Genomic DNA, 21,625 nt, shown 5'->3' on the forward strand with positions numbered 1-21,625 from the left:
ATTCTCGCGATTGGTCATTCAATAATAAAAATAATAATAATGATAATAATAATAATAATATTAATAATAATAATAATAATAATGATAATAATAATAATAATATTAATAATAATAATAATAATAATAATAATAATAATATTAATAATAATAATATTCAATTGTTTACGTACGCGGGATCAAACGTAGGAATATGGAGGCTGCTAGAGGAAAATTAATAGCGATCCGTTGTTTCTACGGCGAAGCGTGAAATAGAAATTGCAGTCACGGAGAGATCATGCGAAATGGCGGAAGCAGAAGGAAACTTTAGATTGCTCCTCGAAAGTTTCGTCACGCGAGAAAGCCGTAGCGACATCGACGAGGCTTAGGCAGTTTGAGTTTCGAATGACGAACGCCATTCGCGTGAGGACATTTTCGACTTTATAAATGGATGTCTTCTCTCTATGGACAACTTGTTACTCGTTTAAGAGCAAATCATTGCTTTTAGTAAGTATCCGTAATTTATTCCATAGAAATATGAAAACTTCCCTTTTTTTTTTTTTTTTGACGAGGAGAATTAAAAAATTCGTCGCATTAATTAAATGAGATGAATTTTATAAATAAAAACTGATACCTATACATTTTAACAATGACATAAAATACGAAGTGATTTTTTTACACGTGTTTATTTTTCTCTGTTTTTTTTTTTTGCCTTTTTTCTTTTTATTCCAAATGCTTTTATAAAATTTAAATATTCAACTTGGACGATGAATATTAAAATAAATTTACATTCATCTTGACGTCTCGTTGAACTTCGCTACTTTAACAAAATAATATATAGATTACATTTTATTATTCGTGATTATTATTAAAACAAAGGATCAGGATATCCCGTGCTTTTTTTCTTTGCTTTTCATATAGTAAAAGATACTATTAAGTCGAGAGTAAATGGAAAAATATTATTATATTAGAGATGGATTGAAGACAAAATGATGTTATTTTTTTTTTTTTTTTTTTAAGAAAAATTATATATTTTTCTACATCCATTTTGATCACCTTGTATATTTTGGCACTGGTTCATGTAGCTCGATATTTTCAATAAAAAAGTATCAATCCATGTATTGTCAAAAAATTGTTAGTTTTGGAGATATTTTAATATAAATGTTGGAAAGAAATCATATAGAGAGATGCCAGTAAAATGTAGTAAGAGTAGTAATAAATTAAGAAAAAGAAATTTTTCGATATTTCGATCTTTCAATTTCGCATATTATTGTCTATTAATAGATCTTACATCTTTTATTTTACATAAACAAAATAAAATTTATATAATTACAATAAAAAATTGAAATGATTTCATTATAGTTATGTCTTTATTACAAAAGAAAAGAAAGAATTCAATTTAAAAAATTAATAACAGAATCGATTATATTATATCGATATTATTAAAATATTTAAATAAATAAAGCATAATTTATACTTGAAAACGGTACTTGTTTCAAGTCTCTACGACATTCCGTTCCGAAGATATCGCCTTCGAAAGATTTTCATTCATGATTCGTATACTACACCTGTTCGTAGTAATAGTATAGTAATAGTAACTTGATCAGCTGAGCGTCGTAAATTCTTGGAATTTATATAGGTCAGTATGTCATTGATCCAATTGAATGAAATTATATAGGTTAGTAGGTCAACGTAAACGTCTTTCATTTATTGAAATATCTTCGGAACAAAAAATCGTAGAGAATTGATTCTAATATCATTTTAAAGGGTAGATTTTTTTCTATTTTTTAAGTATATTGTTAATAATTAATTAACAAATTGTTATAAACAATGTTTATAAACAAATTCTTACAGAATAAATTCATATTAATTTACCAACCAAAAAATCAGATGGCGATTAATTTATAAAAAGCACATAAATCAATGAACAATTAATAAACAAATTATTTTTTTAACAATAACAAAATTTTTTTTCTATATTATAAATAGCCATTTCTTCCATTTACATGGGAATATCTCCGGAATTAAAAATCGTAAAGATTTGAACTAAAAACTCAAAGTTAGACCAGAATAAACGCAGAATAAACGCAGGGTAAACGTTTATAAATTGATAACCTTCCGACATACATAGATGAATATTTTTTTTTATAGAGAATGTTGAGGTGCATCAGACTAATGCTATTAGAAACATATGATTTCATTCAAAAAAAAGAAAGACAAAGCGTCCATCTGCAAAAAAAATTATTATTTCCATAGTATTACCTCCCTCATACCCATATAACTTATGTAAAATACAGAGAAACAACTTTTGTTTCTTCTGTATCTTCAAAAAGAACGAAGATATTCAAAGTAAAATCAAAATTATAGCTACACCTTATATGTACACGATATATAAGATATATCAAAAGCCTACTCTCAGATACGTTCGTGCAAGAGGACATTATACAAGAGATTTGTTTGAACGTGGTATAGTCGACCAAGGAAACTAGAAGTATTTGTTCATTTTTCTCTCACTCTCTCTCTCTCTCTCTCTCTCTCTCTCTCTCTCTTTATCTTTTTCTTTCTCTCTCTCTCTTAGTCTTTTTCGGTCTCAAGGGATATATGCACATATACATACATATACATATGTATATTTCAAATCGGAATATTTCACATCGTCAAAAACGTCTTATCGTGATATCATGAAGAGAAAGCGTTTCCATGGTTACGTTGTAGCGTATATTTCTTACATATGTATGTACGTATGTATGATATACGTATAGATATAAATACAAGTAACTCTATACATACTAGATATATGTATGTGTATTTGTATGTAAATATATTTACTAGAGGAACATCTCTGGATATCGTTCACCAGCGAGATATCGAATTGCGTAGTCATACGTGAATGTAGACACGAATGATGCTGAGATCGGGCTGAGAAAATTCTGACCTTCTCGTCTTACCTATCCACGGAATTTTCGAGGATTGAGGAAAATGTAGGGAATGTCTATGGTAGTGTGTAGAAACGTGCAATGTATTCACGTATGAGTAACGCTCAAATCCACGAAAGGGATTTTCAGACGATGATCCACACACGAAAGATCGTACTATGAAAAAGGAGGAAAAGAAAATGAAAGAGATAGAGATACGCCAGCTTTTCTTTTCTTCTTTATTTCTCTCTCTCTCTCTCTCTCTCTTGATTTCTTCCTATTTTCTATTTCTTTATCTTCCTTTATCCCTTATCTCTTTATCTTTCTACGTATATAATCTTTTCTCTTTTTTTGCTTTCCTTTTATAAATTATTCATAGTAAATTAAAAAAAATTGCGTAACATCTCAAATGAAGGATTTAAAAAAGAAAATTTTGTCTCTTTTGTAATATAATGTTTTACAAAACAATAAAGTTCCAAATATAATGATATATTAGATTATAAATTATAAAAGAAATTGATTACTATTTTATAAAAAATTTAACTACGATTTACATTGCAATAGCCATTGCAATATTAATTCAAACTGAATATAAGATGGAATTAATCAGATCAGTTATCTCTCAGTGAGTATAATAACGATTGTTACGTCTCTTTCAATGCATGTCTCTTTTTCATTTTTATTCTATGTTTCTCATGAAATTCACATCTTAAAATCCATCCGTTGAATACTCAAGATATTTACTGCGGCAGATAACTTCACAATATATACGATTTCACGATCCGGTGAGCACAATGGTAATAACCATCAAGAGCTTCTTACGATACGTTCAAAACGTTTTACGTGGTTAGAACGATGTGATTTTCGATATTTCAAATTTTTTACGATCATCCTTATATTATTATATCGACATAGGTTCGTTACGAAAAGAAAAAAAGAAAAAGAAAAAAAATAAAAGAAGAAAGAACAATGTCGGCATATTTTTTAAATTATATTAAAACTTATGAGAATTTACGAGAACAACGATTAGAAATAATGTAAAATTATAAACCTTGGTGGTCATCGTACTCGTAAATTTATGTACTTTTCCTAAGAGCTGCACGTGGCATAGTTCGTGATAGGTCGTTTCTTTCTAACAAAAGAAGTAAGATTAAATGTAGTGGTAGCAGTAGTAATAGTAGTAGTAGTAGTAGTAGTAGTAGTAGTAATAATAATAGTAGTTGTTATACTAGTGATAGTAATAAGAGGATGAGAAGAAGGGAAAAGTTAGTCGATAGAAAGAAGAAGAAGAACTTTGCCCTCGCATCGGCCAACGCCGTCGCCGCCGCCAACGCCGTCGCCGCCGTCGGCCCATGCCTTTTTCATAATTGATCGTCCGATCGATATCCGTTCTCTGGCATATTCTGCTTTCAGGACTCGAGGCGGAATTGTACTACGTCAGAGAGGGGGTGGTCAACGCGTACGCCATGAATTTTGTCGTTCCGGTGCCAGCGAATATAGCAGATCTTGAATTTTCCTGGCAGAGTCTAGCCGGTCACCCGGTATGTACGCACGTCTTTTTTCCTTCTTTTTATTCTTTCCCATTGGATATATCGTCGTCAAACTTTATATCGCCGAAGACTAAATGTCGAAGAATATTTTTTCCCGTTAAAGCTGAAACGGAATAATAAACGAAGAGAAAGTGAAGGTCGATGACCGGAGTATATGTAAAGTTAATTGTGATAATACAAATATTTTTATTTTTTTTATTTTTTATCTTTTAAATACGACCACCACTTTAGATTTTATATTCGAACTATTTTTATTCAATCGTTTTATTTTGTTTCAAAACAAATACCAATATTTTAGTTTTAAACTGGATCAATCGGTGGTTTTGAAATCGTATAACTTTTCTATTGAACATATTTTGAAACAGATATGGTTTAATAGTTATCGTTTTATCTTCCATGATCACAGATGTTATATCTTATTACAGATGTTAATAGATACACGAGATAAATATAGATCTTATTTGCATAAAACATATTAAATATTCGCTTGGTCAGTTGAATCAAATGGCGAGAGATAGTGGTGGTCCTTTAAGTGTTAAGTCATGGTATGCTCGTTTAAATGAACACGACTATATATATATATCGATACATATGTACATAAGTAGATACATACACGTGTATACATACAGAAACGCGTAGAGAGGGCTCTAGAGCATCGTCACGGTAGTTTAGCAAGAGGGTGTTCGATGAGAGAAGGTGGAGGACTTGGTCGAGGACTATATCAATACTCTATCAATATGAAATACAAACAAGCGATGGGAGAGTGGTAGTCCGTGCCTCGATTTTACTTTCCCCCTTTAGTTACCAAGGAAACCGAACTCACCCTGTAAAACACCCCTCTACCACCACCTCCCACCCTCGTCTTTCTTCCTTCTTCTATCCAATCGGACAAGAGAAAACGCGAAAAGTCGTGACTTCGTTCGGACATTAAACGACAAGGAAATCGTGACTACGTGACTATCGTTTCTCCTTTCACTTATCTTTCTCATTTCAAATTCTTGAAATGTATACCCCCGTTTTAATCATAAAGCATTAAATGAATTCACACGAACATGATCATATAGAAGTATAATAGTTATATAATGATTATCCATATAAAATAATAGAAAACTTTGCCTTTATACTGTATATAATTCGTGTTAAATGTTAACTACAAATAAATACGATATAATCCACGGTGAAAACGTTATTTTACAAAAATCTATATGCAATAGTAAATCCGATAAAATTAAAAAAAAAAAAAAAATATCTATCTTTGAATTAAAACATCAATATTTCAAAATATTTCAATATTTTGAAATTGCGATATGTGATGGTCAAAAAATAATGACTTAATACGAATATTTGGGATATCATGTTAATCCGAAGGAATTAATTAATTATCGTTTAATTTCAAATTATATCGAATTAAATCAAATTATAATCACACTTAACAATGTAGAAAATTAAATAATTAATTAAGTTTCACGAAAAAGTTTGAATGACATAAATCAGTAATGGTACATACTTTTTATCAATATGGATAACGTCACGATCATCTTATAAATGTCGCAAGTGTACCGACGTAAAACGCAGAAGGTAGAAACGCGAGGTAGGATTCAATCATCAGGGAAATGCAACGACGCGTACCCGTATGCGAGGGAGTCTCCTCGTATACGGTCGAATGCTTCGACGCTTCCATAATTTCATTCGCCTTTGAACGGAACAATTTGCATCCCATTACGAATCGATTGCTTCCTACCGTGTCGAGCTAATAAAAAATGTTTCGATTCGTCGAACCGATTCGACTAAAATCGATCGTACGATTTCATTTTAATGAATGCTCAATGCCAAATTTTACGATTTCATTATTATTATAAATGAACATTTAAATATGAAATGTTACATTAAAACATTATAAATCATAATAATAATCAGTCATGATTATAAAATAAACCATTGAACGCGTAACAATGTATATTACCATTTACAAAGATCTCGTTTATTTTATTTGAATTAACATGAATTGAGGACAGATATTAAACATTTATATTCCATAGTATAGTCGTAATTAATAATTGCACTGAATTTAATGTGAACGAATTTCAACGTGAAACGTAGCGTATATAATTATCATAAATAGTAAGTTATTACATATATCTCTCATGCTCTATTATAAAAATCATGAATGTCTAATACGTAATAGATTATATTTTATTTATTTATTTATTTATAAAATTAACGAAACAAGATTTATCATCGAGAAAATATATAAATCGATATTTAAATAGACAAATCAAATTGGAGTAGATATCCAAGAGATTTGCAAGCGTATACTGTATGTATACATATCTAGTAGTTGGACGTGTCTATTCGCGTAACAGGGTCGCAACCCCAATTACACGTGCTGTATCGTTCGTCTATCCGTTTATCTGTGTTCACGAAAACTTCTAGTCGTGCGAGGGAATTTACGTTCTCGTCCCTCCGCAATGTCTGACTCACCATCGCTGTTTCTACTCGTGGATATCGATAAAGACAATCTCGGATGATCTTGGTGTATCGATAATCTGGTTATCTATACAAATCGTTTGATGTGATTCGTTCGTGACTCATAACAATTTATTACTTTTCCTTGATTATCAAAGAACTCGAACCAATCGATATATAGTAAAATACAAATTATATATTCTATAAATCGTCGAGTACATTTTGAAATAAAGTAAAAGTACGAATCTATGCTGATTTTAAAAGATATTAAAACTATAAGAAATTTTTTTTATATTTTTAATCTTTTAAAAGATTCTTAAATATATATATATATATATATATATATATTGTTTATAAAATTTATATATTGTTTTTTTATAATTAATAACATTTCTTTCACTTATACTCGACGCAAGTCTAATAACAAACATTTTGTTCAATATTTTTTACTTGGTTATTGCTTGATTTTGTTAAACTATATTATTTATATCAAATCATTCGAATCTTAGAATATATATATATATACACATACACGTTTTTTAATTTCACATGGAATACAATCGGCTGATATTAGAGTTACTTAAGATTAGTCGTTCGAGATCGTCTCATTTCACAAACTTCCCTTGGTAAGTTGGAATCGAGACTGTCCATCCGATTGTCCCAATTATCCTGACGTTCGATCTAACCGAAATCGAAGGGTATAAGATTTGCTCGGGCGATCGAGTAACGTCGAATTCACGATAAGATGAGGGTGCAAGGCTCGCGCCCCTTCCTTTTTTTTGGTGTACGACTGTAGATAGGGGCGCTTGTGTATGCTCTATTGCTTTAGATGGCAATAATATCCTTTTTTTTTTCTCTCTTTCGGAACGAAAGTACGCCCCATCGAGTTCCCATCGGCCTCGAGAGACCGACGGTATTACAAGTAATTGTCGCCCTAGGGTGGTCGTGCATCCACCCCTGTCATATCCACCCCATTTTACACAACATCCAACTCTCTCCTCTTCTGGTTTTGCTATTCGCGGAGAACGGTGCTAACAATAAGGGGAAAGAAGAAGTGATAAGGAGCTTTCGCTTAACAAGTGGATGATTCACAAATCATCCTGAATTCAAGTTTATTCCCAAAACGTTTGAAATTTGATGGACATGAAATTGAAAGGAAAAAAAAAAAGAAAAAAAAAGGAAAATAAAATAAAAGAAGTTGTTTCTTTTCTTTTTTGTTTTTCTTTCTTTTTTTTCCTTATTACAGATATAAAACATAGATTTTCTTAATCTTCAATCATTTCTATTGATAAGATCGTCGAGTTTTCAAATATAAAATTAATTTGGATTTAAGGTACAATTAGGTGGGCCGAAAAGTTCTTAAGTAATATTTATCATCAATTAGATACTCTTTTATGAAACTTTCTTAGAATAATATTTTTCAGATCGTAAAAAAGATTCTCGATTTGTAGTTTTATAAACTGACAAAAAAAATTAGTTTTGAAAGTCTCGAAAAAGAATGATTATTCTTTTCTCCTTTTTTTTTTTTTTTAATCGCTTAAGAACTTTTTGTCCACCTATATATATATATATATGGAAAAAGAGAGATTGAGGTCATTCATTTTAAAAAATAAATAACCTCAATCTCTATTCATTTTAAAAAATGAGTGACCCGATTTAGAACAACAACCATTATTTTCTAGCTACAAATACATTAATCTTAATGACCTACTTCGTTTTCTTTTTATTTTCTTATTACAAGTCAAATTGAAAATCGACAGCCAGTAGAAGAAGCTGGAAATGAAAATCCTTTATATCTTCGAATCATCGATTTCTTTAATCTTTCCAACATCGAGAAGTCAAAGGGCCAAAGGGATGCCATCGAAACGATTGTCGACAAAGACGAATTGTAATTATAAAGGAACCGTGTTATATAAATCGGGAAGATTGTCCTAGAAAAGCTTTAGAGGATAAAACGAAAGAAGATAATCAGTAGAAATTGTTTCAATATATTGATCGCATCAAAATATAATTATAAATAATCCTTTTCTTTTACAATAAATATTCAATACATGTATAAATGTATAAAAGTGTATATATGGAGTAAATATTTTTCCTTCTAACATATATATATATATATTTTTTTTTAATTATCACGATAAAAAAATTATTTTCAATGATCAGTGATAATAAACGTCCTTTTTATAATGAAAAACTCGAAGGCAAGGAAGAAAGTTTGTAAATATTTTTTTTATTGTTTTATTTATTTATTTATTTTTTTTTTTTTTCTTCTTTTTTTCATCACCAAGGAAATGAGTTTGGTGCGTTCAAAGTGGCATTCTCGTTGAAAGAAAAAAGAAATAGGGAAGGGAAAAAAAAATAGAATGAACACACAAATCCTTTCGATTGTTAGCTCATTCATTACAAATTTATGACCTGCCGTTGTTCCCGATGCGTATGAGAGCGTCGAAATACGTGATCTACGATATTTCATTTTGATAGTTGCGCGCGTGTAACCGTCGATTACCGCGGCTGCCGTTAATTAATTAAATTGCGGCCGTAAATAATCGATCGTATTTTCGTGCATGTTGGCAAACAGTGGTATAGACATTGTCGAAATCGTAACGATGGTCATTGACGTTTACAAACGAATACGAGATTATAACTCTCCTCTTTGATATCTTTATAGTATTACTTTTATTACTATCGATTATACAATACGTATAATATTTTCAATCGACGACTTCAATTTAATCGTCCTTTCTGAGAATTCTTTTGAAAAGAAAGAAAGAAAAAAATGATAAAGAAAGAAGAATCGTTCGATGGTCGTTAACCTGATTTAAATTAATAAATAAAAATTCAAAAGCTTTCTCTTCTTTGAACGTTTTCTCTTTATTTATCTCTCTTCATGAAACACAGATCAACATATGTACCACGATTATCAATATTTTTTCTTTTATTTTTTCTTTTGTAAACACTTTAAACAGAAAATAACAAAGGAAAGAGAGTTTACTAATGGTATTAATATCGTATGGTGAATAGGGTGGTGGACAGTGTGGAATTAATTGGAAATTCAACGAGATCACGATCGTTGATGCGAACCGATTAATGCTCGGTACGTTCTCGATAATCCTACAGGAGAGTAGGCGGAGGGCAGGTGATGTGTACGCGCATAGGGCACTACGGAGCCCTTCGTGGCTTCCGTATGGTAAGTCCTGTGAGATAACAGCCTCGTGTTTCGGATAACAGGGAATATCAGCCGCAGGGACATCCGACACCCCAAGTCTACCCGTCGCACCCCACGGACCACCGATGAACGCGCCTGCCACGGATTATGCGACATAATCGCCCGTAACCTGAGACCGGACTCGCGTAATTTCTCCGAAAATATATTTTCCATGAGGAATGAGACTGGGGCACGCCTCCTCTCGGTGATATATCCTTCCTCCGTTTCTTCTTATCATTATCTCTGTTTAAGATACTATACGCTGTATTCATAAATTATTCGAATCAATTGAATTATTCTAACCAACATATAATTTAATACAAAATTTTATTAAAAGGAAGAAAAAAAGAACCAAAAATATTACGTTATTCGTATAGTATTAAATAATTTTATAATTACGATATTGGTTAATGATTAAGTGATAATAAATTCTTCAACGTTACTTCAATGTCTTTTCATGGACGTTCCAATGGAAGTTCCATTTTAAAAATGGATCAACCAGACTGTAACAATACTTTTGCAAAAGGAGAAATAAAGAGAGACGGAAAGAAAGAATTTTTGCAGTAGAGTTGAATTTCGTAATATTTCAAAATGAAATACGATCGGCATTATCTCCGATAAAGCTGGCGGGACTCGCCACTGGCAGCGTCACGTAAGGTGCGCTTTTCGTAGCTTAACTTTCTCGTAGAAAAGCGACCGTTCGTGAGAGTACGAGGCCTTAAGGTACGAACGTGGTTCGCGTTTAAACTGGAAATTTTGTATATGCTGCATAATACAGCCTTATTATGTTAAGGTATACGAGAGACTACACGACGAAAGATAGAGACAGAGAGAGAGAAAGAGAGAGAGAGAGAGAGAGAAAGAGCGAGAGAAAGCAGGTCCTTCCTAGAGGGTGAATGCATAATAGAGCATTGCAACTTCTCTCTCTCTCCCTTCGTCTCCCCCCCTCTCTCTCTCTTTCTCTTCTGTCCTCTCCTTCTGTCCTATCTTTCCGTCTCGATTAGACTTCAACTTAGATCAACTTAAGCTTTTGCTTTTAGTCTCGATCGTTTATTGTTTAACGCAAATTCAATTTTTTCATTTTTTTCGTTTACTTATTATATTTAGTAAAAAAATACATATACATATGTATATATATATTGTAGTCATATATATATTAATTATATATATATATTGTAGTCAAAGTAATTTTTTTCAATAATAGTGTTGATATTTGTTAAAAATAATTTTAACAAATTTCTAAAGAGAATATGCTTTGAATATGACATTTATGACGTATATTAATTAATGAACAAATATGAAGATTAAAATGAATCTTTAATCGGTACTAATTATAACATTTGAAAAATGTAATCGAATTTGATTTTTTAAATCGATAAGTTTACCAATTTCGAGCCGATTTATAAAGAAATGAAATTACGTTTTTATAGATACGCTTGCTTACTCCTTCTCTCTCTCTCTCTCTCTCTCTCTCTTTATTTCTTTCACTTTCGTCATGGCCTTCATCGTCGAGGTACGTGGCGTTGACGTTTTAATAATTTCATTTGCCACGTCAAGGGCCTCGGCATTTCCACGCGAAACTTTGCGAGCTATTTTCCATGGAAGAGAGCGAAACAACCCAGTCTACTTACCACTACAACCACCACCACTCGTGGCCTGCTTAAGCTCGTGGAGATTCAATTTCAACTCGTTGAATTGCATGCTCTCGCCACGAAACAGCTCGGAACGGGATAAACACGGCGACTAATTTCTTTGCTTACCGAGGAATATAAAACTTTTCAACGTTCGAGCTTGCACAAGAAATGAGAGAGAGAGAGAGAGAGAGAGAGAGAGAGAGAAAGAAAGAGAGAAGAAAATGAAGAGAAAGAACGAAAGGAGAAAAGAAAATGATGGTTGTACAGCCTGAAAAAGACGAGAAAGACATTCACGAGAAGGAGTTACGCGTTGTAGCGTGTAAATTAAGCGTAAGAGCGTAAGATGTCGAGACGGTTCACCCCTTTTAATGTAGGGTGAGAAGGGCTTGAATGATCGTTAACGTCCTCCTCTTGAAAAACGATCATTAAAACTAACCTAACCGGGTAATTGTAACGCGAAAGAAAAACACGCCTACCTGTCCGTGAAATGGTTCTATTATTTTTTCTTTTCTTCTTCCTACCAATTTTCTAACCTTTCTGTATTTCCTTTGGTCTCACGTGAAAGGAATTACGAGAATGGCCTGTGGTTGTGTCACGTTTCCTAGTTTTGTCTTTCTCTTTCTCCTTAAGATTACAATTTTATATCATCTACTTATATTACGTTATTACCGTCTACGTTTTTAAAAGACATGTTTATTAAATAATAAAAATATTTCTTTAACGTAATGCACCCAAGTATTTTCTTAAGTTTCGTAAATTTTTTAATCCTTTCAAAGATACGAAACACGTTCAATGTTAATCTCCAAGGAAATAAAAATTTAATTATCACAGAACGTAACTAACATTTAAAAGAAAATTATTTTTAAACGATCAACGTTCGTTAATATTAATGTGTTCGGTTATATGGACCATCGATAATTTTCTATGGAAAATTGTTACGATATCGTTATTGATATAATTAGCGAGAGAACGTATAAAGTACAAAATTAGGTTGATGAAAATTAAAACGCTCGAAATCAAGTGACAAATATAACATTTAAAAAAGAATAGATCGATCGCGAAACATTGCCGTTGTTGTTAAAAATAAAGAAAGAAAAAAAAAAAAAAAAGAATAAAAGAAGGTAAACGAAAAACAAAAAAAAAAAAATCGTCTCATTTGCTAGAATCCAGGATACTTTAAAGGCGATCGAATCCCGAATCGAGAAGAAAGATGTTGGTAGAAAGTTAGAAGACGCGTGTGTACTCGTCTAACGTAGCTTACCTATAAATTCCTTTCGTCTCGGCAGCTCGGAAGAGACGCCGGCAAAGTTCTCTATAGAAAACTCTTAGATTACGTCATTAATTTTACGAAAGTCCGTGTGCTAGGTCCCTCATGGAAAGTGAGAAAGAGAGAAAGGAGAAGAGAGGCCATGGAGATTATATCGAGAATGGAAGCGTTAGTACTGGCTGGCATTGAGCGATCGCCTCATCTTCCTTGCGAAAAGTTAGATGAGGAAATTTGTCCTTGCGATAGGTTCCCTCATAGTTACTGAACTTGTGCACGTTTCTCTATATTACCAACGTAGAAAGAGAAAGAGAGAGAGAGAGAGAGAGAGAGAGAGAACAGAATCGAGCGAGTAGAGGACAAAGAGAAAGAACTAGTTGTTCACATTTTTTTAAATCGTTATTTCAGAGACACCCGTTACATCGGAAACAGAGAGACAAAGAAAGAAAGAGAGACAGAGAGAGAGAGAGAGAGAGAGAGAGAGAGAGAGAAAGTTTGTAGAAATATTTGAGAGTAGGAGAAACCTTCGAGTAGGAGGAACCGGCTAAGCCCTTTGGGAATTAATATCTTGAGTGGGTAGGAACGACCAGAGAACCACTTCGATGATCGTCGAAGCGGTTAAACGACGGAAGATGAAATCGTCGTGGATGTTATCGACTATATACCTTTTTATTCAATACATTTCACGCATTAAGAATGTTTTATTTTATTATTACTGATAATTCTACTCTGTTAAATATATTTTATTATCTATGTAACGAAATTAAATGGCTCAGAACGAATCTCTTTAAAAATCATCTTATTTTCTTTAGAGACATTAATTTAAAAAAAAAAAAAAAAGAAAAAGAAAAGAAAAGAAAAGAATAAAAAAAACCTATTCAGACTTTTTTTACATTAAGAATTTTTTTAAAAAATCACTTTAAAAAGAACAATGATTAATAGCTCCTTGATAAAATTGAATTCGTCCTTTGTGCTCTCTTTTCTCTTTCTCTCTTTTTCTCTTTTCTTCCTTGCATTATCATGGCATCGCAAAAACCTGGAAAAAAATTCTTTCGCTAACAAGTGTAAACTATGTTCACAAGGTTAAAACGATAGAGGGAGAGAGAGAGAGAGAGTTTCGGCTTTGATAAAATCGGGAAGGAAAGAGAACGAATAAAGTTTTGTTCGCCGTTCTCTATCACAGTAAACTTCTTAGTGGATCTTAGAAGAAAATTCTCTTCTTGTTACTTTCTGGAAAGCCAGAGATCCGCTTACAATTTCTGTCGGGGTGATCGTTGCGTTGTCGAGTTCCCGTAAGTCTTGGTGTCGACTCACCAGAAAAGCATAATTACAGACTTGGTCGAAGGACGAAGAAACGTAGTCGCATTCTCACGACTATAGAAGATGATGATGAGATCTTTGGTGTCTGGTTAAACTCCTATCTACGTTTGAACGGCTCGTCGAAGAAACGAGCATGGAACGCTCGTAGGAAAGTCGGGATCAGACGGTCGTTTATCAAACGTAGAATTAGGGACATCTGTCCGATCTGGAAGCCCGCCAAATTGAGTACCCGCCCTTTGCAACCGACGCGTCCTTCGAAATCAACGGAATATTATCTCTTTCCTATTATCTGCTATCTCTCTTTTCTAAGATTTATTTTTTTGATTCTTTGTTTTTTCCTCTTTTATCTTCGTCGAATAAAATTCACGATTTCTGTTATTTACGAATTGAATAGAATACAAAAATTGATAATGTTATTAAACTGGTATATAACGATCAGATATATTCCTTCTATATTGTTAAAAACTGATGATATAATATATTTAAAAAAAAACAGGTTTAAGTCGCAACTAAAACAATGATACGTCATATTTCAATCTACGTTACAATGTTCGATAATTGTTCGATCGATTTATTTTTTCATATTTTTTTTCTTTTCTGCCTTTTTTCTTTTCCTTTTTTTTTTTTTTTTTTTTTTTTTTTTTTTTTTTTTTGTTAAATCCACCAAAAACGTCTCATTAACGCAGAAACTCAATTTCTGAATTAACGAGAAGAAAGGAATCAAATGGTGGTACTCGAAAGGAATAAACTCTTGGAATGATTTTAAGGGGCTGACTTAAAAGCGATTATCTACTTCGAACGAGTCGAGTATCATCGAATTGAACGAGCTAGGATAGCCTGCTAATGATTTATCGCTGTAATGGACAAATGATACGAGCAAGGTGTCGTGCTAATGCTAACACACGTAGACGCGTAACAACCGTCTGATAGATGCGTGCTAAGCGAGGCAAAACAGTCTGTGTAACGTCGAGTTAATCGATGAAATTCACGCATCGTTATCGCGAACTTCCAACGTGACTTGAAATTCGATTGCTAGTAGAAAATTCATGTATTTTATGTAACAGTCGCTTAATAGTTCTATTTAATGTAACAAAAAGTATACGAATTAAAAATTTTCTTTCCCTTTCATCTTTCTTATATTCAAGCGTCTACTAACATTGGAAATTATTTTTAACGAAAGGAAATGAAAAAATAAAATAAATTATTTTTTGATTTGTTCCTTTAGTTTACATATTCCACATTCTCTTGTTTATGAAAATGCTTTCGACAATGGAACAATTCTTTTATTCAGTTCCTATACTATATTGAATTATTTTATCAATGTTATCCAAAGAAATAAAAAAGAATTTTGATAATTTGTCGAAAAAAAAAGGTCACATTCATTATCGACAAAATCGAATTGAAAATTGCTTCTTGTTATAATACGCAAAGTTAAGAAGAACAATTTATTATTTATTGTAATTTATAATAATTTTATTCATTGTCCCGTTACAAAACACTTCATATTTCTTACCTCATAACAACGATCAAAATCTATCGATAAGCCAAAGGCGAAGGATAAACGGTTGGTCGTAAACACGATTGCAATTAGCTGTCTTTGGTAACGCAAATGCAGCACCAGATTCGACCATACGTTTCACGCTTGGAAGAGAATCGATCGAGGCAAAGGATTCATTGAGGCGAGAATATATTGCCTTAGATGTATTGATAAAAAAAGTGTGTGTGTGTGTGTGAGAGAGAGAGAGAGAGAGAATAACAATAGCGACTTGTACATGACTGTACTCTATATTAATATCATTCGATTGCACAATTTGTTTATTTGTACACTTACATTTTGCACAAACATGTTGATTTTTTTTATTCCTTTGAAACGCGATCCATTTTTAAAGATATTAATCTAAATTATTAAAACGAAGAATGTATCGATTGCACAACATTTTTTTTTTCCTTTTTTTTTTTTTTTTTTTTTTTAATAAAAGGATTTAAAAATCAATACGATAATCATTTCTTTTTTTTTTTTTTTTAATTATCCATTGATATTTTACCTTGTAATAAATGTTGAAAGTAAGATAGTTCATAAGATCGAAATAATAATAATTGATTGGTATCAATAAGAAAGGATATCCGAGAAGATTGAGTTTCGTGTTAACAGAGTTAAAAAGAAACGGTACTAGTGTCTTGCGACTTTAAGCGTAGGTGTCGCGAATACTGTGCGAGCGTATAAGGTAGAAGGTCGGGATCAGAGGCTCGTTTATCAAGTCCCTGGATTCCGGACGTCTGTCCCATGTCCCGCAGGATGAATTTATCGGTTTTATAATTAAGCGTGGCTGGCAATACCCGCCGAGTAACGCGCAGGTAATTTATATACATATAAATACTTATATATCTTTCTCTCTCTCTTTCTTTCTTTCTCTCTCTCCCTCTCTCTTTCTCCTCCTTTTTCTTTTTCCTCTTTCTCTTAGTGACATTTTCTATATTTCTCTTAGACGTAACCTTCTCCGTAAGACAAGACACCTTCTCATCCCAATTTTCCTACCTCAAACGTAAGCAAAGTTTTCTCTCTCTCTCTCTCTCTCTCTCTCTCTCTTTCTACACACACACACATATATATAACAACTTGAATAACGGACGGTAGTTTGCTTTGTTCTCGATACTAAACTAAGATTCCACAGTGTAGACGGATAGAATAGTATTCGGATGGTTTTGTATCGTTGTATTCGAGTCGTGGCGACCGAAAGTTGTTAGGTATACGTACACAAGAGGCAACGTCCTAACGAGCATGTAATTACAATGAAACGATTGAGCCCTGTACCAAGCTCTGGGAAATCCAGGTAATTATTACGAATTATAGCGGAAACCGAGAGTGCAGTAGCTCGTAGGCTCGAGTTAGGACAGCTTCGTGAGAGGAGAGAGAGGAGATGAGAAGGTTTGCCTGGGAGAGACGAGAGAAGTCGAGAGAACGAAAGAGAGAGAGAGAGAGAGAAAGAGAAGAGAAGAGACGAGGTAAAGGGAGTGAAGGATGGAGACAGTGGTAGTAGGAGAAGCCACGAGAGAAAGAGAGAGAGAGAGAGAGAGAGAGAGAGAGACAGAGAGGAGTGAACGGATACGGCACGGTATGGAGTTTGAGGCTTGTTTGAACAGGCTGCAGCTTCCAAAGAGGGTGGTCGGGGTAGTAGGGGTTGCTATGACGATCACGCCCCATCGAATTACGCGAAAATTGCCCTACGTACCCCACACCCAATCGTCCACCCTTCATCAGGACTTCAGTCTTTCCAAACTCACTCATTCTCTCTCTCTCTCTCTCTCTCTCTCTCTCTCTCTCTCTCTCTCTCTTTCATTTTCTCTTTCGTTCTCTGTATCTCTCTCTCTCTCTCTCTCTCTTTTTCTCTCTCTATCTCTCTTACTCTATCATTCGTTCTCTCCTCGTGTTACGAATGCGAGCGACGATAAACGGTTTTGCCAAATCGTATGCCTTTCGATCGACCTTTTCACTCAGCTCTCTCTTCCATCTTCCCTAACACTCGAAGTACGTAGTAGTCAAAGTCGTTGATTAAGTTCGAACAAATATTAAAGTATCATGGACATCGTTGAATACAAGTTGTTATTATCAAAATATTTAGAAACTCTATATTAAAGAAACACGATTAAATTTAAATATATATATATACATACATATATATATATATATATATATATATATATATGTGAATAACTAGGACGTATAATTACATAACCAAGCTATTCCCATTAAATTCGTTTGAAAACATGGGCTTGAATCGAGATCGAAATGGCTATTACATAAATACACGTATCCTACGTTATTGTTTCTTATAAGTTTCGATACGAGGTCCGGGTTACGTGCTGTGGACACAAGTTTTCTCTTTTTTCTTTCTCGCCTGTTGTTAGGTAATAAGCCGGAGGCAGGATTAAAAGACTACAAAAGTCCAATATCGGTGAGACCGTCAGGTTGCGAGTAAAAGAGCTAGACGTTACAAGAGATTCCTGTGGGAATTCCTGCAATCCTTTACGTGATTTCTCTCTCTCTCTCTCTCTCTCTCTCTTTCTCTTCTCTTTATCTCTATCTCTTTCTTTCTCGTGTATTACGGGTGCTACACGGGGGACACAATGTTTTCGCATTAAGGGTCAAACTGTCCCCTCCGCAACTGAACACACATAGACCTACACGGGTGTGCGCGCGGTTACTCGTTCACTCACTCACACACACACACACACACACACATACACATATATATATATACACAACAAGAACAGTGCCAACGAGTCGCCGCAATTTATACGCTCCTGGCGCCAATTAACCGGACTTTCTCGTAATAAAATTAGCCTCGCACGATTTCATCCTGTTCCTGTTATACTATTCGTCGCGTTTCATGTCTCATGGACGTTCTCGAATGTAAACCGACGATAGGACTACTGCCTCGACTTTTCCATTCTCCTCTTGCCAACGTTCGTATTCGTTTTTAATTAAAAATGGGATTAAAATATATATCGACGTGGCACGGCACTGACGGGAGTAAAAGAACCATGCTGATTAACTCTGGGGACTTTGTTCGTTCCTGAATTTTCATTATTTGACTTTACAAATGAGTTGTTTATCTGCTATGTGTATAATAAGAGAAGGAGAAAGGGAGACTAAGGGAGAAAGAAAGAGAGAGAGAGAAAGTTCAAAATTCGTCCATTCATCATGTGATTTTACGAGATACAAAATTGTGAAATATAATGAAAGATAAAAATTTAAAAAAAAAAAATATATATATATATATGTATTTAAGTAATTCCATTTAATATCTATGAACGTGAAAGAAAAAAACTAAGATACTTAAAACTATTTCGAATTTAGTTGAACAATATGGACATGTTATAAAATAATATCAAATGATAAAATATGAAGCAACAATAAAGCATTCTAGATATTCTATATATATATATATATATATAAAATGAAAGTATGAAAAATAAAAAAATTATTATTACTTTTCGATACGTATGGTCATGGTTTATAAAAAATCATCGACGAATGGTTCTCAATCGAGATAAATTTTTTGACTGTCCATCGCGTAAGAAATTAATTTCCTTTTGCGGTTTGCTTTTCTATTAAAACGTTCGAGGAGAACAGTCCATTTTATTTCGATTTTTCCGCGGTCGTATCGCCACCAGAAAGCGCCGCTTATAACAATGGTACCGGTCGACCTAGAGAGGTGAATGAATTGACAAGGAAATGCCACACAAAGAAAGAGAGAGAGAGAGAGAGAGAGAGAGAGAGAGAGAGAGAGAGAGAGAGAGAGAAAGGAAGGCAGGAGGTAGGAAATATTTTTCACTCGCCGAAGTAACGTCAATTTTTCACGGGATCGTGGACAACAAAGTTAGCCCAGGTGAACTGCTTTATTTGCGGAACGCCATTGTCCGCCCGTGGCTTGTAATTTCTTATAAACTCGTTTCTTCGTGCATTGTTTTCTCTCAGCACCTCTCGTGAGTGCTTTTAAAAGCTTTATCACGAAAAAGAGGAAGAAAGAGAGAGAGAGAGAGAGAGAGAGAGAGGGAGAGAGAGAGAAAAAAAGAAAGAAAAAAGGGAGAGATGAGGGGAGGAAACGAGATAGACGATTATAACGGTCGTTACTTACTGCCGAAGAACTATGAAAAGACTAAAGTGGAAAGTACCGTTCGTTGTAGGTCACGTCAAAAAAAAAAAAAAAAAGAAAAAAAAGAAAAAAGAAAAGAACAAAAAAAGAGAAAGAGAGAGAGGGACAAAAGGAAAAAAAGGAAGAAAGAAAGAAAGAAAGAAAAGAACGATCACAAAGAATGATCAAAAAAGGAAAAAGAGAAAAGTAAAATTTTCTAAAGGCTTTAGTCGGGGACGATACTATATACACGTAACAAAGTCATTTTTTATCGGTCTTGATAAAGTATCTATAGGAATAGGTATAATTACAACTTTAGATTTGTACTGTAATACTATATTATCTTGATAAATATCTACCATTTATAACGTGCAACTGTGTAATTAAATATATAAAGGAACAAGTGTAAAGATAAAAATCTTTACACTTGTAAAATGCCGGTTCTTAAAGTCAATTTGACATATGTCCGGTGAATAGGGTTAACGGAGTAAATCAATGAAAAGGACAGAAGGTAGAGATCATTTCCGTTTATCATTTTCCTCTTCAGTTGGATGACGTTTACGTTGGGACGACTTAACGTTATTTCCGCGATGAAGATGAATTAATCGGGAACCATCTTTTTGTACTCTCTCCCCACTCTCATACTCTCTCTCATACACCCTTTCTTGTTACCATCCTACCGCCGCCCCCTTCCCCCTTCCCTTCTTTCTTTTCTACTATAACGAATATCTTTCACCCCACTTCGTTTTCTAACCCCTTTCATCGCGTTCATCGCCGTCGTTACGTCGTCGTAAGCAAATAGATTCGAGAAAGAGGGAGATCCTCAATCCTTCTTCGGCCGAGAGAAAATTTCTGCGTTCAACCCTTTAATAATAATTTATTATCTTCTTGAACGTTAGACGGATCAAACGGCATTCCATTATCGTCGTTAATACAATATCGTTCGAGAAGTATGGCTACGTATAATTGAATAATTCAATAAAGCTTCCCGTCGCTCAGACCTTGAAATACGTGAAAATATATGGAATGGACCATTTCGAACGATCTCGATAGAAGAGCATAACTTCAACATTATATTTAAACGTTATGTCGAGGGTTAAAAGGAGGTGTTGTAAAATTGGTAAAGAGTACGTATAGGTCATTCGTACGTATAATAGCGATGTCATATTCGAGGACAATGCCCGACGTTTAAAAGGAAAAAGGGAAAGAGAAAGACAGAGAGAGAGAGAGAGAGAGAGAGAGAGAGAGAATGAGACAAAGAGGTAGAGAGAGAGAGAGAGAGAGAGAAAGAGAGAGATATATACAGGAGGGAACGACAATTTAACGAGCGTGGTTCTAATTATTAGCTCGACTGTACTTCACGGACTGTGAGAGAACCGGAGAGGGTCGCGTAAGAGTTGTTTCTACCCTCGGTGTTAACGCGATATACCCTCTAGGCTTCAGGCAAAGCCTACATCGAGAGAGATAGAAGGAGAAAGAGAGAGAGAGAGAGAGAGAGAGAGAGAGAGAGTGAGAGGGAGAGTGAAAGCAAACGCGCATGTGTATGCTAAGTCTCAGCTCACCTAGCCTCATCTACGTTTCTGTTTAGACTTGTCTATCTCTCTCCCTCTTCATGTCTCACGCTTCCATACATATGCATCTAGATGATTTACTGTCCTT

General features: G+C 33.8%; 1 protein-coding gene across 3 annotated transcripts in view; it reads left to right on the plus strand.

Moving 5' to 3' along the window:
* Positions 1-21,625, plus strand: part of LOC124424232 (tyrosine-protein kinase Drl) — an 80,092-nt gene that overhangs the window by 27,320 nt on the left and 31,147 nt on the right. For 2 of the 3 annotated variants that reach the window (XM_046963007.1, XM_046963006.1), the window contains one exon: positions 4,305-4,432. The exons of the other annotated variant lie outside the window; for it this stretch is intronic. In XM_046963007.1, coding sequence (XP_046818963.1) covers positions 4,305-4,432 — 128 coding nt within the window. The remainder of the gene's footprint in view (positions 1-4,304; positions 4,433-21,625) is intronic. 3 annotated transcript variants of the gene reach the window in all.

Source organism: Vespa crabro, chromosome 5 (genome assembly GCF_910589235.1).
Source record: "Vespa crabro chromosome 5, iyVesCrab1.2, whole genome shotgun sequence".
NCBI classification, from domain to species: domain Eukaryota; kingdom Metazoa; phylum Arthropoda; class Insecta; order Hymenoptera; family Vespidae; genus Vespa; species Vespa crabro.